Genomic DNA, 27,776 nt, shown 5'->3' with positions numbered 1-27,776 from the left:
AAGAAATTTTAAAAATCCAGCTGTAGTAGATTGAATAGTCTCTCTCCAAATTCATGTCTACCTGCACATGTAACATTTGGAAATTGGGTCTTTGCAGATGTAATTAAGATGAGATCATACAGGATTAGGGTGGGTCCTAATTAAAGAATTAGTATCTATACAAGAAGAGGACAGATGGACAGTGAATGCCACGTGAAGACAGAGGCTGAGACTGGAAGCCACAGAACATCAAGGAAAGCCAAGGCTTACCCGCAACCACCAGAAGGTACGACAGGGGCATGGAACAGATCCTCCCTCAAAGCCTCCAAAAGAACCAACCTTGTCGCATCTTGATTTTGGACTGCTGGACCCCAGAGCTGCAAGTGAATAAGTTTCTGTTGTTTTATGCCATCAGTTTGTGGTGCTTTAGGAAAACAATATACCAACTAATCAGAAACAACTAGCTTTAACATTAGATGGTCCTCATTACAGATGTTGTGTACGTATGTGTATATACATGTGTACATGTAATAGATTGACAGAAATACTTCCAGTATAATGAGGTAATTCTGTACATTCTGCATTATTAAACATTATTTTACTTGAATTTATCTGAAGAAAAAGAATAGATTTGTCCTATTAGTCCAGTGATGGTTTTTCCTATTTCTGTGCTAATATCTTGGTGTTTAATTTTTTATAGGACAAACGCTTATCACTCTTCTTTTTCAAGGTCTTTTTTTTTTTTTTGGCCTCACCGCACAGCTTGTGGGATCTTAGTTCCCCGATCAGGGATCAAACCCAGGGCCCTGGGCAGTGAAAGCGTGGAGTCCTAACCACTGGACCGCCAAGGAGTTCCCTTCAAGGTTTTCTTCATCATTTACAACCATGTGATCTTCCCTTCAAAATTTAAAATTAGTCAGTTCTAACTTATCCTCAAGAGAATCTGGAATTCTGATGGGAATTGTGCTAATTTGGCTTGGGGAGAATTGGCATATTTTTGGTACTGATTTCTCATCCACAGATATGGCAGGTTTTTCTTTTTTTCTGGTCTTGTTTCCGCCTTTCAGCAAAGGGCAAGGGATTTCATCATCAGGATCTTGTAACTCGTTAAACTTTATTCCCAATTATTTTATAGTTTTTGACGCTGTTGCAGATAAAATATTTTTATTTTTAATAGGTTATTGCTTTTTCAAAAGGAAAATTGCTAGTTTTTCCTCTGCTTCAGACTCTCTTGAGTTTTAAGCCTTTTACTGAACTCAGATTTAAAACGGAGGCATGAGTTTTCGCACTTGGCCGCTGAAGCCCTACATAAGCACTGGCTTCCATGTATCTCAGTCCCCTTTGTACCCTGTGAGCTTCACAACCACGTCATAAAGCGTGGTGTCTGGTGTCTCCACTGCGCAAATGAGGGAGCTCAGCTCAGAGAGGCAAGTGATCTGCCCAGGGTCTCTCTCACACCATTTTGGCCTACCTGACAAAACCAGTTCCTAGGATACAATGCAGTCAGGAAGTTGGTACCGAGGCACGATTTCATTCGCACCAAAACGGGAAAGTTCCATGCTTACGGTGTCAGCATCTTACCAGAAAGCAAAACTGCTCTGGCGAGGAGGCGAAGGACTCCCGCGCCCGCGCGGCAAGCCGGCTTGAAGCTGGCGGAAAAAGCCGAGCGCGTTCGGAAGCGCTCGCCACGCCTTCCGCAGGGAGCGTCAGGGGGCGGGGCTCGCGTGACGGCGCGTTGCGCGCGGGGCCTTGTGGGAGGGGCGGCCGGTGCAGCCGCGGCTGCCATCTTAGCAATTCCTGGCGTTGCGGCCTTGTCGTTGGCGGCGGCCTTCGTGGCGGCCGTCGGCCTCAGGGGGAGGCAGAAAGTCAGCTCGCTGATAGCTCTCCTTCCCCCAGCCTCGACAAGATTGCCAGCCCGCTTCCGGAAGCGGAGGCGAGGACAGCCGGGCACGTGCGGGGCCCGAAGCCAGCGGTTAGTCCCAGCGTCGCCCGGAAGGATGGGCCGGTCTCGGAGCCGGAGCTCGTCCCGCTCCAAACACACCAAGAGCAGCAAACACAACAAGAAGCGGAGCCGGTCCCGGTCGCGGTCTCGGGACAAGGAGCGCGTGCGAAAGCGCTCCAAGTCCCGGGAAAGTAAACGGAACCGGCGGCGGGAGTCGCGGTCCCGCTCGCGCTCCACCAACACGGCCGTGTCCCGGCGCGAGCGGGACCGGGAGCGCGCCTCGTCCCCGCCCGATCGCATCGACATCTTCGGGCGCACGGTGAGCAAGCGCAGCAGCCTGGACGAGAAGCAGAAGCGAGAGGAGGAGGAGAAGAAAGCAGAGTTCGAGCGGCAACGAAAAATGTGAGTGCCCGCGGGGGGAGGGGCCGGGAGCCGGGGAGGCGGCGGGTGCGGGGTGGCGGGGAGGGGGAGCTGATTGGCCCTGGGGCGAGTGAAGGAGGTTAGCGGGGTCGCAGGGACCGGCCCCGAGCGGCTGCAACCCTGGCCTATGGAAAGCCTGGGGCAGGACAGACCCACGAGTTGGCTGGGAAGGGCAGTAGTGGAGATGGAGCTGGAAGGGCTTGGAGCAGGGCAAGCATTTTGGCGCGAGAGGAGGAGGAGCGTCCCGGAAGTAGAGGGTGGAGTTCCGTGTGGGGTTGGAGCAGGCTGGCCCCGGAAAGTGGACGGAGGACGTTGGGGGGCCCCTCCAGAAGAGCGTTCTTGCCTTGCACCCTAAACGCGGGACAGGGATTCTCGGAGGTGAACCGCTTCAGGTGGTTGAAACGTACACGCACCCAATATAAGTCCTTATACTTTAGTGTACTCCTGCTGGTAGAGACGTCCCGGTCGCTTTTCCTGTCTTGGGCCTGCTCTTTTTGTTTTCTGAGGTGTAAAAACAGAATGCACGCAGCTTAGGTGTGCAGTGAGGTAAATGAATCTTGACGCTTGAGTTCACCTGTGTAACCAGTCGAAGCCTGCTCCGTCTTTTCACTCTTTACTAGTTATGGGCTGTAGGTCTCCGTAGCACACTTCGGTGCAAGACTGTAACTCGTTTTCCTTTTTGGTGTATACGTGCTGTTCAGAAGATAGAATATTCGCTTTTACTTTTGCATTGATCATATGCAAAAGAGTCACCTCTCAAGTACCTTTTGGTCTAAGAGTAGGTGCAAATGATTCCAAACGAATGAAATTTTGGTTTTAAAGTGTAGAGTTGTGTTTTGGTTCAAGACCCTGGTACTCTGATGCGCTGGGTATTCTTTCCCAAAGCCAAGTTGAAAGGTAGAGAGATTTACTAACTCTCCCTGTTTAACCAGCCATCTTCCTCATTTCTTCAGTGCATGTTTAGAAAGTGCTCATAAGGCAGGAGAGTTACTGAATATAGAATTTTCCTGAGACAGATTTATGAGTGCTGAACCGTGTAGGCGTTTTCAGTCTCTGCAGTGTAGTTTGTGTTATGTTCCAGCAAAGCTTGTTTCTGAAAGGAAATCATTAAGAGGTAGGGGACTGGAAAACTAACTGTTATTACTGGAGGAAGCAGTACCTGGAGATCTCTTTCACTGCGTTTCTTTAAAACATGCACAACGCTTGCATTTTTCCTTTACTTAGAACTATCGGTGGGAAGTATGAACACCGAGTACGAATAATTGTGTCACAAGAAACCGTGATTATATAGAATCCCGTTTTTTTGGTCTGGAACAAGATCCTTAACTGTGAAGATGTAGCTCTCAAATAACTGTCAACAGATGAACATTTTAAAAAATTAGCTAAGATAATTCTGAGATAGTATTTCCATGTGAAAACAAAGGATACCTCCAAACAGTAATGATTTGCCATTCATTAGAGAGCCGAAACTTACGGGGAAGAGTGAAAGGAAACTTGGTATCCAAGGAATAGATAGAAGCATTTAGCAAGCTACACATGAATAGCAGAGAAGAAATCCAGGGATGAAATGAGAAAATAGAGCAGTTACATTGTCCCAAGTTGATAGAGGAAGCACATGGCCGTTAGCATTTATGAAGGGAGGAGGGGGCAGAGCTAGCAGCCACCTGTTCACTGAATCCCTGCGTGTCGTGCAGTAGGCACTACTTAGTACGCTCTAATGCCTAATAATACAGAGGAGACGATTGAAAGATCTAGGTTTTGCAGTCATGGGAATGGGCAGAAGTAGTTGTTTATTTACAAATCCTGTTGGTTAGTTCATTCACCTGATACTTATGGAGCATCTTAATAAGTGCCAGACACTATGCTAGGAGCTGTTACTCTGAAGATGATTGACCCCTCCAAGGTCTCCATCTAGCTTGAAGACAGGTAGGTAGATAATAATACAGTGTGGTAAATTCAGTGATAGTGATGTGACTGTAAAAAGGAAGCATCCTGGATGGGTAAACACCTTAGTGCTCCTCAGGAGTGAGTGGCAGGTAAAAATAGGATTCTGTCAGGCTAAGCATAGGAGGATACTTGTGGACCAAGGGAGGGAGCCCCCTCCACCCCTGCCAGAATAAAGGGAGGGGTGCAGTATGGTCTTAGGTGGAGTAAAGAGGTGAATATTGACTGGCACATGCATTTCTGTAAGTATTCAAGTCATGGAGTGGCTGGAGAGGTACATAGAGGCAGGGAATCATGAGAAGGGTCTTGCCATATTAAGGAGCTTGGATTTCATCATAGAAACCAGAAGGGTTTTAAGCAGGCAAATGGCGTGGGATTGTAGGTTTGGTTTTCAATGGAGCGTGTACTGCTGTGTAGGATAGAAAGTTACAGTAAGTCCACATAGGAGTAGTGAGGGAGCAGTTGTTGGAATGGAAGAGAGGGGCAAATTTAAGAAGCATTTAGGGCAAACAAAATTGGATGTGAAACATAGGGGAAATAAAGCATTGTTTTGGCTCTCATGTTTATATTGTGGCTATTGCATCTCAGCCACCAGATGTTTAAGTGACTGCTGTGGGTCAATCACTAGTTAAAATGTCAGAAACCTGCACTTGGCACTTCCAATGTAGGCACTCGATTTTGGACATAGTGAGTTCATCCAAGGTTGACACGGGAGACTGAAGCCTGGGGGAAACCTTGAGAGTAGATAGAATGGCCCAGGCAGAGAGTGGAGGGAGAAGAGCAGTTGATTCATGGGACTGAAAGAACCTTAGGGAATGTCTGGATGTACAGTTGGACAAAGGGAGACAAGTGTGTGGTGTAGTAGACAGCAGAGAACGTAACAGAAGAACACGCACTGTCAAGTGTACCTTCTAGAGGTCCAGTGTGAGATGGAGAGAGACAGCAAAATTAAAATCTCTTGGGCTTAACCGATTAGAAAGTCTCCTTAAGGTTGGAAACCAGATGTTTTGCCGTTTACAATTCTGAGGCCTTGAATAAACTACCTGCCTGTGAGCTTGATTTCTTATCTGTAAAATGGAGATACCTGTCTCGCTTATTGTGAAGATTAAAAGTACTTAGGTGACACTTGGCATGTATGTAATGAGACTCAGTAAATAATGTTATTTAATGTAATTTTTTTACATGTAGGCAGATTGAACCTGGTGATTTTAAGAAGTGATCTTACAAGTTACGATCTTGATGCAGTAAAAGGCAGACCTTAAAATTAAAAAAAATTTTTTTTCCTCACTGTTGAAAAGTTCATTCCTGTGGTTGAAAATTCAGTTCAAAAGATTTCCTTCTCCTTATGTCCCAGTCATTCAGTGTTGCTCTCTCTTTCCTCCTCTGCACCCTTATCATTTTTCCTATGTATTATTTTGAGACGCTTTATGCCTGTTGTGATAACTGTTGGAAAAAATGAGTGGCTGAAAATGACTTGCAGCAGATCAGGATAATATTAATGGCATAGTAACTTACTGTAGCCTGTGGTATCTAGGTTCGCATATACTTGATGTTCAATTGCATGGCATATCGAGAGCCTCCTAAATCCGAGTGTCTAAAGTGAACTGGGATCTGTATGAGTGATTCTTAGAAGAATGCTCATTGTGAGAGCAAATTCGCTATATTGGAACTACGTACCTCAGGGAGGTTAGGGCTTTGAGACAAAACATTAGGGCATAAGATCAAGCTGATGGTAAGAATTTTATCAATTTTTTAGGTAATTATTTTGGTAGCTAAATTTTTGTGCATACCTTTGCCTTTAATGTTTGTCGTGGAGAAACAGTGCAGGGTAGTAGCATGCTTAAGATCGTTATCTTTGGAGTTGCCTAGGTTGAGGGTCACCTCTCAGTCACCTGTTTAGCCTCAGGAGCCATCAGAGATGCACATTATGCTGTGGAGTATAAAGCTTTTGGCAGTGTAGTTAGTTGGTGTCTATTCAGTACTGAGTAAATGCTGTTTGCTAATATTATGAAGCAGTTCCTAGAAGGACACTACTAGGGTTGAGTTTGTACATTTTAAAGACTTAAAAATAATATTAACCAATGCTCTGTACAAAGTCACACTCGCATTTAACGATGGGCCCTTGCTGTTTGTTTTAATAGTTGCCATTTTAAAGTTGATTGTGATTAGTGTTATGAGAGCATGGAGAAAATGAGGACCTACCCTTATCTATTGAAAAACTTCAAGGTTTTCATTCAACCCTTTCATCAGCGTCAGATTGTTTGTTTGGTTGCGTTGGGTCTTCGCTGCTGCACGTGGGCTTTCTCTAGTTGCGACGAGCAGGGGCCACTCTTCCTTGTGGCACGCAGGCTTCTCATTGCAGTGGACTCTCCCGTTGCGGAGCGCGGGCTCCAGGCATGCGGGCTTCAGTAGTTGTGGCACGTGGGCTCAGTAGTTGTGGCACACGGGCTGAGTTGCTCCGCGGCATGTGGGATCTTCCCGGAACAGGGCTCAAACCCGTGTTCCCTGCATTGGCAGGCGGACTCCCAACCACTGCACCATCAGAGAAGCCCTCACAGATTCTTAGCAAGGGGATGGATTCAGCAGAGGAGCCTGAGGAAAAGATTAGAGAGAGAAAAGAATATCAAGAGAGTGACAACTCCTATGGCAACAGTTTTAAGGAATGGCTAGGCAGTCATTTTAGGTGAAGGATCTTTCCTAAGATACTAATGGCAAAAATGGGTTGTTGGGTTTTTTTTCTTAGAAAGTTTCAGGGCTTCTTAGGAAAGTTAGCCCAGTTGCTGCCTTATCATTGATTATGATAATAAGTTTGTCATCAATAAGAATGAACTTTTTAAAATTTTAAGAGCCACCTATCCCTCCCACCCTCCTTCGGCTAACTGGTAGAGGAAGGCTATGTTGGACTAAGTTTCATTCAATTCTGTACCTTATATGTTTGTGCTTTTGTGGGAAAAGACAAGACAAATGAAGAAAAACACAGGAATACAGAGATTGCTGAGACATGTGGAGAATTTTTACTTATCATGTATGTTAATACTTATATTTAGCTGTAGAACAGAGTCGCAGAAGTATAGGCTCTATTAGTAGGTATTAGTGGGGTTCAGGTTTCTAGCACAGCGTCTAGTGCATAGTAGGTTGTTCAATACAGACTTGTCGTATCTCTCAAGTGCTTAATTCTCTTGTTCGTGTGCCCTTGGTTTTCTGGATCCAAGTGTGTGGGGGGAAAGGGATTAAAGCAATATCCGGCTCTTAACTTTTTCAGCACTGGATCCAAAAATTGATTTAAATTTTTTTCTGAGTGCTGAAGTAGCAATTTTAACCTTACTGAAAATAACAGCGACAGCAAAAATTATATCCTTGATCATGCTTGTAGGGGAACAGCTCTGCTCTGGTGCCCTGACCTTGCCTGTCTCCTTGTGTAGGGCGCAGCAGCAAGGCTTAATTACAGTCCTGGGGGTGTGCCGTGGTGCCTTCAGGAACAAAGGGGGATGAGCAGCCTTGTAAGAAACTCCACTAGGCCATTTCTCATCCTCTGGGTTTCAGTTGAGCTTGGGAGTTTCCGCTTGCCCTCCCCTTTAGGCTGGAAAACTGCTGAGCTGTACTTAGAACGGACTCCTTAGCAGCAGCCACTCCTTGCCTACATTGCTTGTCACCCTGTACGGCCTGTCACCTGGCCTCTCTGGTTTGGTGTCCATCCGTGGGAGCAGAGACACAGGGAGCTGACAGCATGCTGATCTGGCTCCTGCTGTAAGGAACTGGATTGGTTTGAGCTCTTTTCTCCTTGCTGACCAGATCTGTGGAGGTGTGGTGCCACTGGCCATTGTGCCATATTGCTGTCCTCTAGGGACTGTTTGCCTGACAGAAACCCTGAGCATGTGTCAGGTCTCTTCCACCTTTACCAAATTCCTGAGTTAATTAGGCAGCTTTTCTACTGATAAACAAACCCAAAGCCTTATCCAATTCTTTTCCCTCATCTTTTACTTTGTGTGGAAAGTTTTAACTGGAACTTGGTTTACAGTGTTCTGCTTTAAGAGTTGTACCATTTTTGAAATTTTAAAATGAGGTTTCTTTGTAGACGTCGCTACATTTACTAATTTTATAAGAACCAACTAACAGAAGAAAGCGTGGGGCGGGGTGTGTACGCTTCTGAAACTTCGTGTCATGAAAGCTTTCCAATTCAGCAAAATAGGGTATTAATCCTCATACAGCTGTCATCCAGGTTCAGCAGTTGTTAGCTTGCTTGTTTCATTTCATATTTCTGTCTTTCTCTTTGGATGAAGTAGAGAAACAATATTTTTATGTTTGGAATGTAGTTTAATTTCCATTGAAATAGCTGCCTGATGGCTTTTAGGTATTCCTGGCCATTCTAGCGTTGGGGTGGATATCTCTTCTCTTTTACTAAGCTGCTATAGCTAAAGGCTTATTGAAACTACCCTAATACTATATTTCATTCAAAGTTAAAAAAGGAAAAGGAGTATAGATAGAGAGTACATGTTAGGCTTTTGTGGGGGGGGGGTTTTCCCCCAGTGAAAGTCACCAATAATTTAGTGTTGGGGAGGAGATATTTAAGAAACAAGAATGGTTATTGCAGATATCTAGAACCTAACAGAAATTATGACTTCTCAAGTAGTTGCTATCTCCCTGACAGAAGTATGTAGGGATTATAAATGCAGAAACAGATATGAATCAGAATATTAGATACATTGGTGTCAGTATGGTAACACTGTGAATAAATAACAGGAGTTGAGAATGAAAGCACTTCAGTGGGAATTGAATCACCCCCCAAAGTAGAGTTGGGTTGAAGTGGATTGGGTATTTAAAGGTCACTTAGAAACTGTAAAGCCTTTACTAAACAGATAAATTGAATGACTCGTACATATGTATGAGTCATCAAAAGATGGAAGGGTTACAGATTTTGTTTAATTTTGTGGATTGTGAGAAATATGCAGCATTAATAGATTGACCTCTTAGGATTTAGGTATACTTTCAGAGTCTCTGCATTCATTCCAGCACAAATTATTGTCTCAAGTAATGCCGTTCAAGAGAAATACAGTGTGAGCCACATTAAAAAGGAACTAGTGAAATTAATTTTAATATATTCCCAGTCTGCCTCAAAATACTGTCATTTTAACATGTAATCAAATAAAAATACATGAGATCTTATATATCTTTTCTTCTTACTAATCTTCAATTCAAACCAGACACATCTGCCTAGTGGCTATCATATTGGAGATCATTGGTATAAAATGTGCAAGGTTTCCACCATAGTGCCATGATAAATGTCAATATCTTCAGCACAGAATTTCATTTTGAGTGAATAAGTTCATTTATAATACCTAAATGGGGTTAAAATAATTAAACGATATCATGCTTCATTGAACTTTTTAGAAGTGATACTAATATATTTCATCCACTTTCCCATATCTAGAAGAGCTTTGAATTGAAAGTCAGTTAACAAAAGAAAAGGTGCAGTAAAGGGCAAAAGTTTAGAACCTGAATAAGTTTGCCTGTATTTTTGCTAAAAACCACAGTATGTTGCTTTAGCAGTCTGAATCTCTTTGCGGCTGCCTTTATTCTGATCTTGCTTGGGGTGGGGGAGGGGAGAATGAATTTAGCTGGTCTGAACTGCTTGCTACATAATAGTTTCTCCTGACTTGTCTGTAGCTCAACCCTTAGACTGAATGGATTGACAGAGGAGCAAATCATATATTTAATAGCTTGTCTTTTCCTTATGAAGCTGGTAACGAAAGTAGATTTCCTGTTTCAGATTCACTCTACAGTTCCTAAAACTACTGCATTAATAAGCTGTTTGTGTACACTAGTCTTTTTGTATTTACTTTAGAAAGTGACAAAAAAACCATGATTTTATATTTATTTGAATTTCTGTATCACTTAATCTTTTGGTATCTGTCATTTCCTTGAATGTTACATGAAAATGAGTTGTAAAATCTTAGAAATATGTAAGCAGACTCAGTGTTTTACAGACTCACAACTAGTTCTATTTCAGTTCTTCGGTTTATTTCTTACATTATCTAAGTCCTTTCCCCACTTTGTTTGCTAGTCGGCAGCAGGAAATAGAAGAAAAACTCATCGAGGAAGAAACGGCACGAAGAGTGGAAGAATTGGTGGCAAAAAGGGTGGAGGAAGAATTGGAGAAACGGAAGGACGAGATTGAGCGAGAAGTGCTCCGAAGGGTCGAGGAGGCCAAGCGCATCATGGAAAAGCAGTTGCTCGAAGAACTCGAGCGACAGAGACAAGCTGAGCTTGCAGCGCAAAAAGCCAGAGAGGTAACGCTCGGTCGTTTGGAAAGTAGAGACAGTCCATGGCAAAACTTTCAGTGTCGGGTGTGCCTCCTGCGCAGTTCAGAAAGAGATGGAATGCAGACCAATTCCTTTCTCATCTAAACTTAACATTGCTGCGAAAGTTAATTTTTTAGCCTATTCACATGTGCTGACTGATATTTAAAAGCTATTTTCATAAAACTATCCAAGGATACTTTTTGATTTAATGGAGCTGGCTTACATATTTGAGAAGTGTTTGAAACTTTTGCCATGGCTGCAGGACTTACATTCTCTTTTTGGGAGGGTGGGGGGAGACAGGGAGTGGTAAAGGGAAAAGGATAAAAATCCACCTGTGGTTACGTGTTCTTCTTTTCTGTTTATCTCTCTTATTGCCTAGACTGTGAGAGGCTTTTTGCCTTCAGTCAGATTAAAAAGAGCAGGGCCTAACATTGAGTGATAGCACCTGCTTTTGATAAGTAGGTTTTCTTGCTCTTCTTTTTTTCCTTCTTTTATCCCTCACCCCCTACCCCAAATCCTGCCTCAACACAACGGACTAATTCTAGCATTCTGATCATAAGGCCCTCCATTTTCCTAATGTGTTTCAAAGATCTTTTTAGGAAAAATGTCCAGATTATTCGTCCACTTTTTTAGTATCTACTAACAACTCCTTTTTTTCTCTAGAGAGTTATGAAGGAACAGGTTGTCCTTGTCTGGAGTCAAGCTAAACACATGATTTGTTTTATCAGCAGCTGGAGCAGAAGTTGAAAATGTCTTTCTGTGAGACAGTAATTTGCTACTGAAGCTTTATGGCTTATTTGCACTGATTACTCCAGGATCCTAAAACTTGTTGAAAGTCACTGGAACGCTCAAGGCAAATTACCTTACAGCACTGAGTGTCCCTCAACATAGTTTGCATAGTGACTGTGAATTCCATTGGTGTGTGCCATAGGAAATCCCGTGGTTATATTTTCTTGAACTTCAATGTTTGACTCAAAATATGTGACTCATTGTCATTTTTAATCTTGGCATTATTGTGGACAAGTTGACATCTTATTAAATCTCTTGTTTCCCAGTAAGCTTAGTTTTTCAAATGCATTTTCCCTTGTGCTGTCTAGATATACATGTCTATATTTGGTGGATATCCCAAACTCTGTGCCATTGAGTATATGAAATTTTTGTTAGTGCCTTTAATAATGAAGATACTTTTGGAGTAATGGTGCTGTCTTGTAGCGAGTTATTAATCATAGGAAGATTTTTTTCTCTTCATTTGCTTTTTGTTTCATATTAACAATTTTTTTTTTACACGGACACAACCCTCTGACAGTCTTTCCAAATATTAAAATCATTTGAATATGTATGCTGTGATCTCAACACTGCCCAAACCATCAAGCAATCTTCATATAGCTTGCATTATAAAATCTCATGAAGTTCTCCAAGAAAAAATAAATTACAGAATTTTATTTCCTGACCATGCACCCCCTGGATTCCTGAATTTCAGTTCAGATTGTAGATGACAAGATAAGCTGCCTTTAGAAATTGTCAACATCTGAATGTTAAGTCCATTCTCCCCATGGAAGAAGCCCTTAGTTCCATGAAGTATGGATTACCATTTGTATTTTTCACTAACAGTAAATGTATTTTTCTTATTAATTGTTTGCCTTAGGAATGATGAATTACATTTTTTGTTCCTTCTTACCATAAACATCTGCATTCCTCAGCTCAGCCTTCCTTGTATGTTGTTTCTTTATAAATGGTTGAGCTGCTGATGCAGGTATTGCCAAGCTAACAGTACAAATCATTTTAAAGAGGAAGCTGGCGCGTATGGCAGCCGAGGAGCACACTCTGCAGGACACTGGACAAGACAGTAAATATTCAACTTTTAATGCTGATTAAAGGAGTATAGGTAAAGAATACGTAGGTATACATAATTGGTGAGACAAATATTCACTTTATTTATATTTTATATATTATTTTTTTAATTTGGTAAATACTATCCAGTTTTGTAGTTGTCCTTGTTGATTTGTGTGATATTAAAGTATTAGTAATAATTGCCAGGAAACTGTCATTAGGGAGGGTTTAGTTGGTTGCTGTTTGGACTGGGAGGGATGATTTAAATTTAGTACTAGAAACAAATTTTAGTGGCTGCACAGTTTATCATTTGTCAGACAGAAGGTAGCTATAAAGCTACCCTGTTTAGTCAGATCGAAATAATTCAGAGGAAGATTAGTGAATATTTTATCAATAAAAAAAATTTATTTTTCTAACATCTTAACATGTCCTCCCCTTTAGGAGGAAGAACGTGCAAAACGTGAGGAGCTAGAGCGAATACTAGAAGAGAATAACCGAAAAATTGCAGAAGCACAAGCCAAACTGGTATGTATGAAGCATTCATGAAAAACATTTTAGAGTTCTCAGGACTATTTTAAGGGATTTGAGGGAACAGTAGGAATAGTTGAGTAGATTTTAGCTACTGTCTTCTAGAGGAATCTGTTTGGGGCAAGCCAGAAATTCTGATTAATCTGGAGAAAGTTCCAAAATTCACAGTGGTTTAAAACAGCTTTCCTAGGGGAAATTGTACTGTCCCCATCCCTAATTTCTTCTTCCTAAAAAGACAAAAACAAAAACTTGAAGGTTAAGTTCTTAATTAAGTCTACTAATACGCAGCATTTCACTTGGCATTAGTTGCTTTGTTACCAATTACTAGACAGAATAAGTAGAGAGTATATATTTGATACTAAGTGTACCAGATTAATAAATTTTTTTCGTATTTCATGTTTATAATCTAACAAGGAATACAGAGACTTAAAGAATTACAATATGAGATACAGGTGTAAAAGGAGATACAATTTTTACATTTTAATAAAGAAGTCAGTATAAGAATATTGAAGTAAATTTTTTAAATAGAAAAATGAATACATATCACTTCTATTTTTCTTTCCCATTCTGTATTTTAGTACTTCTATTTGTTTGTTTGTAGCATATGCTAACATTTAAAATAGAATGTAAAAATAGGTACAATTTTTGGTGTAGCAGGGTTTTCCCAATTAAGAGTATGAATATATTTTGAAGCATTCTCGGTATGATGTAAAAGAAAGCTAGAATTAAAGGACTATGGATATAAATAAATCAAAAAATGAAGAAGGATAGTCAGACATTATAAGGGAAAATTTTCTTTTCCTTATGAAGATGGCATATAGGAATTCTACTTCAAAGTAAGAATATAAATCAGAGATAGAGGGAAATTTACTTAGAATGAATGAGGATTAGTGGTATTTACTGCCCAGGAATGAAGACATGACCCTAGAGGGACTCTTGGTTTTAGACAAGTTTTGTCTAGTTAGAAATGTGTTGAGAATAATGCAGCCATAGGAAGACATTTGCTGCTAAGTCATACTCTTGACTGGGGGAGGAAGGCAAGATGGAAGCTCCAGTTAAGCGATTCAGAAAAAACAAATTCTGTGACTGTGTTTATAAAGGCACAGAAAAAGATCTGGGAGGATCTAAGTAATTAACAGTGAATCCCACTGGGGGGTTGGTGAAGGAGGACTGTAAATAATTGTTTTATAGTGAATAAGAATGTGAAAGTTAAAACCACCAGCAGATGGTTCTAGAGTATGATCTTTTAAAAGATAATCTGCCCCAGATAAGAGCCAAACTAGAAATACCCTAAACAACTTACTGAACATGACACAAGGGATTCTTAATATCACTGTCCTGGTTACTGTGAAAGCCACAAGGAAAGGGGAAGACCTACTTGTGCTTTACCAATGAAAAGACCTTAAAATCTGCTTAGGTGGAAGAAGCACCATGAATATGAGGTGGGTGAGAAGTCATAATAAGATGTATCAATACATTGCTGATTAATACATATGTGATAACGCTTTTTTCTTTTAGTGATTCCACATAAGGAGAAAATCTCAGTGCAAGTGCGAGAGAAAGTAAGAGGGGAAGTGTGCATCTTAATTTTAGTTTTGAAGGTTGAGCTTTGAAAGGTAGATATAGTCTTGTTTGTAAGGCCATGGGTATTTGCAGGAGAGATGAACAGTATAGTTGGTGCTAGAAACATTGAAGCAAAATTACCCAGTACGTGGGATAGAATTCCTCTTAGAACGTGGTGTAAGAGACTGTATAGGGAGTTCAGTTTGCAGATGTCCTGAAAGGCCAGATTGTGACTTCTAGAGCAAAGGTTCTAAGCTTGGTATACCCTGCCAAGGTCTTGATCCCTTCTGACCCTGGGGTAGCTGTCTGAATGCCTGGGGACAGCTTGGCCTCCTTACGTTCCTCTAATAGCCTTCTTTGTTTACCCAAATGAACCATAAAAATAGGAGATTAGCAAAGCATATTCTAAAGCAGTGCTTTTCAAGTGGTGGTAAAGTTGCCCGGGTTTTGTTTTTGTCTTTTAATCCCAGTTTGTCTCAGACCTCTACTTTTGCAAAATACAGTTAAGATGAATTATTAGAAAAATGAGGTCAAATTGCTATAGAAGTTTCTAAAATGCTTATTCTTGGCTTCTGCATATCTTACTGTGGGTCAGTTACAGTTTGCACTGTCGTTGGTCCATGGGCCATCCTTAGAGTAGCACTGCTCTAGAACCCTTGAGTTTGACTTCGTATTATTAGACTGCAGTGACGCTGCTCTGACTGCATGTTATCAATAAAACTTCAGTGAAAGGGTATCTTAGGGAAGAAGCAGCTTGAATTTGAGGAAAATTGGTAAAAATCTGGACATAACTAATTTGCTTCTTGTTTTCAGTAATGTTGGAAGCATAAAAAATTATTGTTCCTGTTGGAGAGAATTAATTTTTATTTGGTTCTGTTGGTGGCCATGTCCTTGCAGGGAAAGTAGAGTACCCTTTGTGTAGGAAGAGACAAGAAAATGTTACTGTACAAACATGCAAGGCACACTATTGCAGTTTCTCTCATTTTTATCGTCCTTTCCCTTTCCTCTCAATTTTGAGCACAGTTCTTTAATCTTTATACACGTTTCTTAGTATTTACACTAGGAAATACTACATAGAATGTATTGAAAGTCTTGTTAAAATAATAGACATATGAATAAAAAGCAATTTGGAGATAAAAGTAGTCAGGATGTTAAGTTCTCTTAAAGGCATTAGTGTATTAATTGTGGAGACAAGGACAACTCCAAGAAAAGTCAGCTAATGATATGGAACTATTTGGTACGTGGTATGAGTTACATGAGGTAACTGACATAATTGCCCTGGGAACCTTCCTGGAAGAGATACCACTGCTCTGGGCCTTGATGGACAGTTAGAAATTGAATTTAGGGTGAGGACAAGAGGGTGAGGAAATGAAGTAGGGCAAAGACCTTTAGGGAAGTACAATTAGAAAAAAAGCAAGAATGTGTGGGATCTCTTGGGATAAGCAGTAGTAGTTGTAGTAAACCCACTTTATGTGTAGTCAGAAGTTCAGGTTTTGAAAGCAGATTAGACAGGTTGGAAAAGAGTGTACCCTGGGGGAGATTTCTTGTCTATAACCATGAAAGAATAACACAGTGATCTCTTGTAAATCAATAAAGGAGACCAACTTCCTGAAAGGGGTGGGGGGGACTACTTCGAGAGGTAAAAGAGGTAACTTCACACGAGTAAAATGAAAAGTAGCTGTAGTAAATTCCTGAAAATAAATCCCAGCCTTAATGGGAAAACAAAGAAATGCCCCCTCTCTTTTCCTTTTTCTCTAATACTATATACCAAATTTGAAAAGACTTTTTTTTCCCCGTTAGTAGCAAGTGTTGGCAAGAATATGGTATAAAGAGACCCTTTATATAGTGCACTATTCTGGGAGTTTAAATGGATGTGACCGTTTTAGAAAATAACAATAAATCAGTATATACCAGGAACCTTAAATTTTAATTCTGCGCCTAAGAACTTACCTAATGGAAACTGAATCCAGTACAAATCAATTCACACACAAAAATGTTTTCCCCTTATTTGAATAGTGAAAATTGCCCAGGTTTTTAGATAAATTATAACACATACATACAGGGGATTTTTCTGTAGTCAAAAAGCATCTGATAATACAGGGGAAGTATGATTTTCCTAATTTGAAATGTATATTTGTACATTTAATAGAAAAATATGCCAAAGTACTGAGAATAGTTATCTCTAATTGGTAAGCCTATAAGTAATTTTATACTTTTCTCCAGTTTCTACTTTTTTTTTACAAGTAATGTGTATCACCATTATGATCAGGTAAGAATAACTAGTAAAGAAAGTAAATTTAAGCCACACTTAGACTAAGTTTTAAGTAAGCCCTCGTGACAAAACTTCAAAGATTGCTCCCAGTAATGTCTGTAGTAAGGAACCAGATTAGCTAAGCCATACGGACTCTCATATATGATACATGTTAAGTGGTCTAGACCAAGAGTAGTTTTTGCTCATTTTAGTTCCAAGTTGTTTATCAAGTTACTTGATTTTATCTGTCCATAAGGAGGCAAGAAAATATTAACGAACATACGTATTTGATTTATAAAATCAAACAAAAACTAATCCAAAAGTGGATTAGCTTGACTTGGCTTTTTGGCAGATTGGTTCCTAGTTCTTGGGTTAGTATTGGCATTGCACAGCTATCATCAAACATTTGAAAGGCTGTTGTTAGTACGATGGAGAATTTTAAGTTTCTTTAAAATGTTAAAAGTAGTACTTAAAATTTTTCAAAGTCCTCTTTTTCACACAGTTTTTAGTGATGCGTCTGGGATAAGCCCAGATACTATTCTGAAATGTGTATGAATCTTATTTATTCAGAACAGGAAACAGACTAAGTGAAGGTGGTAGGTGTTGCCATGGAATGAAATGTTCTAGGAGGTTATGTCAGTAGGAAAAACGACCCCTCAAACTGTCTCCTGAAATTCTGGGTCTATAGTATATTTCCTCTCTTTAATATTGAAATAATTTTCCTCTTTTCCCTTGCCAGTTAGGGAGATTTAGCGTGCTCATTGTGCTATGTAACACGTGGTATCTCACCAGTTTGAGAGATGAAAAGATAGTACCATGTTTACAAGCTGACTATATATGAAATGTATTCCACATACTTAAGTTTCAAGTAAACCAGATCTCACTTTGCAATTAAGAGAGAGCTCTGAAAAGAGTTCTTAGGGAGATGTAAGAAAGAATTTTTTAATGTTCGTGTAGTAGACAGAAAAATGTCTCCTGCCCCCCAAAAAAGATATCCATGTTCTAATCCCTAGAACCTGCGAGTGTTACCTTATATGACAGTTAAAGAGTCTACACAGATGTGAATAAGTTAAGGATCTTGAGGTGGGGAGTTTATCCTGGATTATTACTGTGCCCTAAATGCCTTTACATATATCCTTATAAGAGGGAGATGGAAGGAGATTCTACCACAAAACACAGACAGGAGAAGCCAAAGACAGAACAGAGAGAGATTTGAAGATACTGGCCTTGAAGACTGTAGTGATGTGGTCAGAAGGCAAGGAATCCTCTTAGCAGCCACCAGGAATTGGAAGAAGCAAGGAACAGACTCCCTTTAGATCCTTGAGAGGGAGCACACCCTGCTGACACCTTGATTTGGGCCCAGTAATCCTGATGTCGGACTTCCGGCTCTCAGACTAATCATGTGCTGTTTTGAGCCTACCTAGTTTGTGATAACTTGTTACCTAAAAATGTGCAAGTGTTTTTTGGTATTGGACAGTGGGTAGAGGCTGGAAGAATTTTCAGGTACATGATAGAAAATGCCTAGACTGTTAGTAGGAATATGGGCTTTAAGTGCACTTCTGGGGACTTCTCTGGTGGTCCAGTGGTTAAGAATCCGCCTTGCAATGCAGGGGACGCGTGTTTGATCCCTGGTCGGGTAACTAACTAAGATCCACATGTCGCAGGGCAGCTAAGCCCACTCGCAGCAACTAGAGAGCCTGCGTGCCGCAACTACAGAGCCCTTGCAGTCTGGAGCCCATGTGCCACAACTAGAGAGGAGCCCGGGTGCTGCTACTAAGACCCAACACAGCCAAAAATAAAGAAAGAAATCCCTTTTTTAAAAAGGCACTTCTGGTTAGGGTTAGAAAGAAAATGAAAGCATGTTATGCAAACTGGAGGGAAGGAATTCCTTGTTATATAGTGGAAGAAAACCCAACTGAACTGTGACCTACAGTTGTGTGAAAGGGAGAACTTATCTAAGCGATGAAGCTCATGTACAGCTGAAGATATTTCTAAGTAAAGTGCAATCTGGTTTCTTCTGAATATTTATGTAAAATGCAAGAGGAGAGTAATTGAGGAAAGAATCAAGAAGTAAAATAAATGAGAACTTGATGTTTGGGGAAATATTTAGCCTATTTAGATTGCAAAAGATGCTAAAATTAGATTCACTATTAGAAAAACTTGTTCTGGAAAGAAGGCTAAGGGTATGATTGGACATCCTTTTGCTAATGCTGAAGAGTTTATGCCTGTGACTCATAGGTTACCTCAGCCATTTTAGCAAAAGCCAGGATTAGATGAGATTATCCAGAAAAGACCTGTGGAAGAGCCTGTTGTCTAGTGGCCTGATATACATGGGAGACTTACAGTGTTTTTGAGATGTTATATCAGCAGAAACACTGCCAACATGGACTGAAAGGGAGAGAAGACCTAATGATGAAAGGCTTTCAGACTTCACTAACATAGGAAAAGGTGATATGAAGTCAGAACAGAGATATATGAAGGTACTGGCCGAAGGAATGTGGCCCTGGAATATCAGCACCTTGATTTTGTTGCAGTGATACTGATTTTGGACTTCTTGCCTTCAGAATAAACTTCTGCTGTTTTAAGCTATCCAGTTTGTGGTAATTTGTTACAGTGGCTACAGGAAACTAACATAGTTGGAAAGAGAATGGGGCATTTATGCTAGAGTGAGTGTATTATGTAAGTTGAAACAGCACAGTACTTAGGATGGCTCATAATGACATATTTATACATTTTAAGAGATAGGAAAATATGGTATGCCATCAAATGTAAATGTCAATTAAATATTTTAATTTGAAAGAGTGGGCAAATTAGGTAAGGATTTTAAATCACTGAGAGGCTTGTTCCCAGTTGATAAGGCAGAAGGTTGATTTAATGATGTTCATGTATTCTTGGCAACGATTTTTTAAAAACTTTCTGGACATTAATGTATTGCCGTGGTGTGGGGTGGTGTGAAGGATGGAGACTAGAAACGAGAAAGCCACTGAGGTCAGTGAAAAAGATGGGCACTTGATCAGGTGGGAGTAGAAACAGTAACGAGAATAGTTGAACTTGGTGAGTGATAAGGGTGTACAGAGGGAGGGAGAAGAGGAAAAAGGAAGGAAAGTAAAAGTCTGTTGTGGGAACCAGGGAAGACCTGATGTAATCGTGCTAAGAGCCAAGTATCACCAGGCATTGAAGGAGAGCTTTCACAAAAAGGAATGAATACTGAATAAGACAAACAAAAGAACTGAGTAAAAGAACAGAGAATTTAGGCTACAGAATATTAAAAGAACCACATCTAGAAGAGTGCAGTTTTTTTGTTATGTTTATAGGACATGAATGGTAAAATCCTGAAGGTATCAGATTTCTCTTTTGGCAGTAACACAGAGCACTCTCTCCAGAGGTCTGGAAGGCAGTGAGTTTTGTACCCAATGTTGCTTTTCAAACCAAGCTCAACTATCAGTCAGTTCCTTCTTGAAGCAATTATTTGTACTTTAAGTAAAAGGGGGTTAGAAGGAGTGTGGTGGTATGATTTCTCTTTAGATGAGTAGCTAATGATATCCCGTAATGATAGTTAGTGTATATCCTAAGGAGGTAACTCTCAGAATAACTAAATTGCCACGGCCCCTGGAGGAAAAGAGGGAATTGCTTTTTTCAGTCCTTCTTTGTTATTTTCTTTTTTAAACCTTGTACATGAATAACATCATAATAGTTTGCTAAGGGTCAAAACTAATTACATTAAATTTCTTTTTATAATTTTTTTTTACTCATTGTTTATCTAAAAGGGGACATACATTATAGTTTTTATGGAGGGGAGGGTGCATTAAAGAAACAAAATTGCAGAATGGCAGAGTGAAACAGGAGGTATGTTTTGGGAGGTTAAAATGCAGAAATTCACATTTCCCAGTAGGGGCATGATTCCTAATTGTAAGATTTTTTTAGTTCTTCCCATCATCCCAGTAATCACTCCTGATAAATATTTCTATCTTTAGATTTTTGCAGTAGGACCTCTAGGTAAAGTGGGAGGGGAAGACAAAAGATACTGGGAAGGGGGTTACGTAGACCCTTCTACTATAATGGTATGTTTTGCTCTTGTGTATTTCATCTCAGCAGTCATTCTTTTTGCATGGGGTGCAGGGTTGAAAGCCTTTTTGAGACCAAACAGGGTCCTGGCTGTAGTGGCTGGGAAGGACTTCCCCACTGTAATGGCTCTAGTATGGTGGGTGTGTTACCTTTCTCTTTGGCCTCCCTGATGTCCACCACGTTAATCTTGTAGGAGAATTTAGTGTTGTTCACCTGTATCAATACGAATGTGCATACCCTCCCCCCACTTGGAATAATGTTTTCTTTTGCATACATTTGAAGCGAGGGGAGAGGAACAGTGTATATGTGCCAGCAGATGGGACCATCAGGAACAAAGCAGCCTTTCAGTCAGTTAACTGCAGAGGGAGGTGGGAGGCAAGGCTTTAGAAGAATACCTAGCAAGTAAGGTGTAGAGTCATATCACACTTACAGATGGATAGGCAGTTTTTCATCACTTGAAAGCCACTGTATTAAAATGAGAGACAGGTTTGGTTTTTCTCAACTAGCCTGTTTTTTCTTTTCTTTTTTTTTGCGGTACGCGGGCCTCTCACTGCTGCGGCCTCCCCCGCCGCAGAGCACAGGCTCAGTGGCCACAGCTCACGGGCCCAGCCGCTCTGCGGCACGCGGGATCCTCCCGGACCAGGGCACGAACCCGCGTCCCCTGCATGGCAGGCGGACTCCCAACCACTGCGCCACCAGGGAAGCCCATAGCCTGCTTTTTTTTAATATATAAAATTTACTTTTATTGTCAAGATTTATCAGTTTATCAAGATATTCATTAACTTCCAGTTGAAAAAGTTTTGTAACTTTCAGTTCAACATAGTTTTCTTATTTTATTTTTTATTTATTTATTTATTTTTGGCTGCATTGGGTCTTTGTTGCTGCGCGTGGGCTTTCTCTAGTTGCGGCGAGCGGGGGCTACTCTTTGTTGCGGTCCATGGGCTTCTCATTGCTGTGGCTTCTCTTGTTGCGGAGCATGGGCCCTAGGCGTGCGGGCTTCGGTAGTTGTGGCGCACGGGCTTAGTTGCTCCGCGGCATGTAGGATCTTCCCGGACCAGGGCTCAAACCCATGTCCCCTTCATTGGCAGGTGGATTCTTAACCATTGCACCACCATGGAAGCCCCAGTTTTCTTACTTTAGAGCTAAAATAATTGTTTTCCTTCTCTGGTCACTGTACTTAGGCCCTCAAATATTTTTTGTTTGGTTTAAAAGATAATTTCCAGCATTTTAAAGTATTGCACTTTACAGTGTGTTCTCTCATAATTATCTTATTTCATCTCATAATTACCCTGTCATTATTTCATGGTTATTGTCATTGCTGTTAGAGCCATTCTTTATATATATAGTAAGGGTCAAAAAAATAAGATTTTCCCAGGATTATTGAAGTACCGAAACTTAAAGACCAACTATGCATGTCATAAAATTCTTCTTTGTTTTACAAAAACCTTATGAGTGTTAGTTTTACAAATAGGGAGTCCTCCCCTGATGTATTAGAATTGTTGAAAACTTATTACAGGCCACATTTTAGGATACATGTTTTTTTTACGTAAAGTAAAAATTTTACATAAAGTAAAGTATTTTTACATAATTTTACATAAAATTTTACATAAAGTATTTTTTTACATAAAGTAAAAAAAAATTTTTTTACATACACTTGTATCTGTATCATTCTTTTTATTTGAAAATGTCTTTTTGTTATTTCTGCAGTTTTATTGAGATATAATTGACATAACAGCACTGTATGGCATAAAGATTTAACATATGATTACCATGATAAGTTTAGTGAAAATCCATCATCTTTTTTTTTTTTCTTTGCCAAGGTGTAATTGAATATGCTTAGTTTAAAGCTGTAATAGAACAAAATACAAATATTTATACATAAAGACGGGAAGGACCTGCTTGGTTTCATTTTTTAAAACCATTCCATTGTCAGGTACTTGTAATAGGCATTATGTGCTTAAGCACTAGGCATAACACTGTTAGCTATCACTCCTGGTTAATTACAGCTCTCCCTCTGTACACACACACACACACACACACACACACACACACACACACACACACACACACACACACACACACACACACACACACACACACACACACACACACACACGCTTTTGTCTCCTGTATTTGTAGACTTCAATGAAACTGAACCTTTTCTTTCTCTTCACTCAAATCTAAAGATAATTTCAGTGCAGTAGAAATAGTATTTCCTGTCTGTGAAGGAAGTTACTTTTTAAATCTTGTTTAATTTTTTGATTAGGTAATATGATCACATGATTCAAGATTTAACAGCCACACAGTATTTTTTAAAATATATTTTCCATAATATATTTAATAGTCCATATTGATGAATATTGGGGTTTTTCCAGTCTTTTACAAACCACGTTGCAATAAACTTGTTCAATTTTGCATGTATGCAAGTATGTTTATAGTATAAAATCTAGAAAATTAAATTGCTGGATATAAAAGTACTGCGAAATGTAGTTTGGGGTGGATAGTGCCAAAGTAGTTTTCATAAATTTCTCAAATGGGTTGAAGTTGTGATGTTCAAACCGGTTAGTCCCCAAGCTTCTTTCTAATCTGCTTTCCTAGGGGCTGAGTTAGAACCTTACGGAAAAGCGAGTCTGTGGTGTTTATCCTGGAAAGAGTTTCCAAAGCACAAGCGTGCCCCCTAAGAGTCTTTATTAAGTCTTGATTCAGTTGCATGTGCCATGCTCTGACCCCAATGTGGGATGGTTTATTAAAACTGGATGAATTTGCATATGAATTTACTAATGGTGATCAGAAGCAGATGATTATTTCTCTTGTAATTATCATTGAAAGTCTAAACAAGAGAATGGTGATTTGCAATGGACTTTGACACACAGGTAGGATTGTCGTAGGAAAGAATGGCATGAGCTGAGCTGGTGGAGGGCAGATAGAAAGGATATGGAAAGTCACAAATAGTATGCTAATCTAGGAAGTTAGGCCATGTCTGTGCACAGTGGAAATCATTGGAAGGCTGAGGGCAGGAGAGCACAGTGCTCAGGAAAGGTGAAGCCAGCAGCATTGTGTAGGGTGGATTGAAGGGCAGAGACTGGAAACAAGACCATTTTAGGTCTGCGAGAGATCTGGGGCCCTGAACTGGCACGGTGGCAGAGGGAAGGGACAGAGCTCTAGGGGAGAGAATATAAAGGAAGAGAGGGATATAAGGGGGGAATTGACAAACCTGAGGGCTGTTTGGTTGTGTCGAGGGAAGAGGGAGGAGGGGAAGGAAATAAGCCATACTAGATGCATGGCAGGAGGGAGGCCAGAAAGGGCTGGTTCATTTTAGGGTTAGGCTTGAAGAATTTAAATCTTGAACATGTGGAGTTTTGAAGGTATTGAAGAGGTTTCCCAGTTGGATGTTCCTCAGCCAGCTGGAAATGTAGCTTAGGAGAAAGGTATGGGAGAGGTACTTCAGCTCTCTGTTGGGTTTCCACCTTATGAGAATATAAAGATACCGAAGTTTGTGAAAATCCACTTGCCCATCTTGCCTGCCCACCTAATTCCCACTCCTTCAGTTTTGGGTCTTCCTCACCTCTGACCGTACTTGGTAACAGTGGATTTGGCCCACTGTCTTCCACCTTTTAGGGTCATGATCCTTCTCCTTACTTGCTCCCCACCCCACCGGCCTCCATCTTAAAGTAAAACAAACCTCTTTCTGGTGTGACTTATGTATTTAAAAGTTGGTTTGTTTTTTTTTACCTACAAGATAAAATTTAAACGTTTTATTAAGTTGAATACTAGAACTTGTTACCTTTTCCATCTTCTGCCATAAAGCCTATAATTCAGTCACATTGACTTTTAGTATTCCTGAAAAGAAAAACCTATCCATGGAGGACCTTAGCCTTTTGAACCTTAGTGTTTCATTTATGGGAGGAGAGAAAATTTTTAAAAGACAAGTTCAAGTGAACAGAAGAATGAGTAAAGGGAAAGGCCACTAAACTTATTGTTAGTTTTTGACCATCTAAAAAACAATTTCAGTAGAATAATGGAGATGTAAGCAGTGAATTTTTAAAATTTGACTTTGAATGGAAATAAGGCATTCGAAGGATGCAGTGTGTATTTTAAGATCAGGGTCAGATGGGGGGAAAAAAAGGACAACTCAGTGATGATAGCTGAGATTTAAAAGTCAAGAGTTAGAGCAGGTTTCCTAAACCTTGGCATTGTTCATCTTTGGAGTTAGATAATTCTTTGTTGTTGGGGAGGGGGGCTGTCCTGTGCCTTGTAGGATGTCTGGTGGCCTGTTCTCTGCCCACTGGGTGCAAGGAGGGCCACCCACACACACGGCACACACACGCCACACGCCACACACACGGCACACACATGAGACACACACGCCACACACGTGCACATGCCACACACACGAGACACATGACACGCACATGCACACACGACACACTACATGCACTCACACACGACACATATGCACACACAACGCATGCACACGACACACATGACACACACATGACACACACATGACACACAGCATGTGCGTGCACACGGCACACATGCACGCACACGGCGTGCACACACACACACACACATTGTGACAACCAACCACACACTTCCTAATGTCCCCTGGGAGAGGAATGAAACTACAGCTGGTTGAGAATTACAGGAGTGGGCATGAAATCTTTGGGGAGAGGGAGCAACTTGACAGAGCTCGTGAGAATGACCTGATTTTCTTGGTGCAGGGGGGAGTCTTCTGTAGAGAGCACAGGAAGGAAGTCGGTTGCTTGAGACTGAAGGAGTTGTGAAGGAGTCAGAGGCATTGCAGGAATTTGATTGATATCTATTTGAAATTAGATGGCGTTTTATAGTTAGCCAGGTCAAAAGGTCTCATTTTTCTCTCCAGAAAAAAACTTACTATTTCATGGTTGTATATTGACAATATAATGTAGTTCTGTTGGGGATTTTTGTCTATAATTTTTGTATGCCTTTCTAATTATAAATTTAGTTATAGTAATTGGTAATAACATACTCTGAAAAATTCATGCCTTGATTCGTATTTGACAGTTTGTTTATCTGGTGCATCGAGGGTGTAGATAAAATAAAAATAGGTAATAGGACAAAAATGTATACTGATCTCGACATGATTTGTAGAAACTTCTTTTCATTTTCAAAATGTTCAAGTGCTTTCCTACAATTTGTTCATATATTTTTCATTAAAAAAAATCAGAAAATGTTGGAATAATTAATAAGGAGTTCTTTTCTAATTCCTAGGTATGTTTTCCTGATACTTTCTATGCGATCTTAGGCAAGATTTTTTAAACATACACTTTTGTGTGCCCCTGTTGATGAATTTGTCACCCAATTTCTGGAATATTACTAATAGAAGACATGAAATTCTAGTTTTTTACTTTTACCTTTCAGGCTGAAGAACAGTTGAGAATTGTTGAAGAACAAAGAAAGATTCATGAGGAAAGGATGAAACTAGAACAAGAGCGACAGCGTCAACAAAAAGAAGAACAAAAAATTATCCTGGGCAAGGGGAAGTCCAGGCCAAAACTGTCCTTCTCATTAAAAACCCAGGATTAAATTGCAAACTCTGAACTTTTTACAAAGAAAAATGGAAAAACTTTGTATGGTAGCTTCATGTTGAAGTGGTTTTTTTTTTTTTGTTTGTTTTGTTTTTTTTTAATTTGGAAAATCTGGAAAGTTAGCTTGTTCTAATAGGGGCTATGCTCTGCAATTCCTTTTTTTCCCCTCCACTCCTTTAATGTCCATTAAGTCAAATCCTTATCAGATCATTGTTATCTTCCACAAAGCGATATTTTTTCACCTGTTGGATTCTGTATTAGTGATCTGAAGAAGAGCAGATCACTTTGTAAACTATGGATGGTCTGATAAGGTTTTTACTGACCCACTGACTTCACCGTTATACTCTGTTTACTACATCATAATGCTGGTTTTGCTGACTTTTTGTTTTTTTATATATTTATAAAAAAAGAAAAAGTTGGTAATTGCATCGGAAGCGCCCAGGGTGTTGCCGGACCTTTGTGGTATATTGTTAACCAGTGTCCTCGTGGTACTGTTACTCTTGATGTTCCTGACACAGGTAAGGATACAGTTGGTCAGCTCTGATACAACATATACATACAGTTCAGTATTGTCTCTGTTCAACTTGTTTTTATTTCATTGATGAAATCAAACCAGCATTCCCCATGTGTAAATAAATGATTTTGCTGAATAAAGTAAAGTCTTAAATTCATATGTTGAAGCAATTTTTTTTAAAGTTCTGTTAAGTCTTAAAAGAGGGTGGTTTACTTTTTGATGGTCAACAATCTAGAAATCCTAGGACTATGCTGTATATTTCTTTTCACTTTTAACATAGGATTTATATGTACATTAAATATACTTGAGAATTAGTATTTAATGGCTATTTTACAGATACCTAATTTATGCTGATACAACAAATTATGACAACAGTATTACCGTTAAGAAAGACTAAGCACCCAGAAAAAGATTTAAATTCTCAATCCTGTGCCTCTATTTTAGGATATAAGTATTATTACCACAAATTATACTTAATAAAGACTAGAAGAATGATTCTAAAAAGTTATACTGTTTTAGATTATTTTCAAAGTGGGCCATCAGAAAGAACTTAGCTTTGTACTTTTATAGAAGGCTTAGGTAGTCAAATCATCTTCAGTGTAGGGTACCTGCACGTTTTTTGGGGGGACAAACACATTTAAACTTACAAGCTTTTGTTTTGTTTTTGCATGTTATATCTTATGGATGACTTTGCTACACTAAAATCTGCCTCATTTATCTTTACATATGTTTAAGTGAACTGGTATTAAAACATTTATTCAAGAAAAGGATATGGATATAAAAATGCTACCTGAGATGCATAGATATGTCATCAAAGTAGAGAAACTTTCCAGTATTTTTGAGACAGTTTTGATCAGTCTTTTAAACGTGA

At 39.9% G+C, this 27,776-nt stretch overlaps 1 protein-coding gene across 2 annotated transcripts; it reads left to right on the top strand.

The window, feature by feature from the left end:
* Positions 1–1,768: 1,768 nt before the first annotated feature.
* ARGLU1 (arginine and glutamate rich 1) lies at positions 1,769–27,062 on the top strand. Of its 2 annotated transcripts, XM_019921065.3 has the most exons (4): positions 1,774–2,323; positions 10,347–10,572; positions 12,856–12,939; positions 26,225–27,062. In XM_019921065.3, exons 1-4 carry the CDS (start codon positions 1,977–1,979, stop codon positions 26,387–26,389), a joined length of 822 nt encoding a protein of 273 aa, XP_019776624.1. In that variant the 5' UTR covers positions 1,774–1,976; the 3' UTR covers positions 26,390–27,062. The 2 variants fall into 2 exon arrangements, with proteins under 2 accessions (XP_019776625.1, XP_019776624.1); XM_019921066.3 differs by lacking the exons at positions 12,856–12,939; positions 26,225–27,062 and adding an exon at positions 12,373–12,826 and having other exon boundaries at positions 1,769–2,323.
* The last annotated feature ends 714 nt before the right edge of the window (positions 27,063–27,776 follow it).

The sequence above is a fragment of the Tursiops truncatus genome, chromosome 18, assembly GCF_011762595.2.
Source record: "Tursiops truncatus isolate mTurTru1 chromosome 18, mTurTru1.mat.Y, whole genome shotgun sequence".
Taxonomy (NCBI): domain Eukaryota; kingdom Metazoa; phylum Chordata; class Mammalia; order Artiodactyla; family Delphinidae; genus Tursiops; species Tursiops truncatus.
This window is presented reverse-complemented; position numbering and strand designations above follow the sequence as displayed.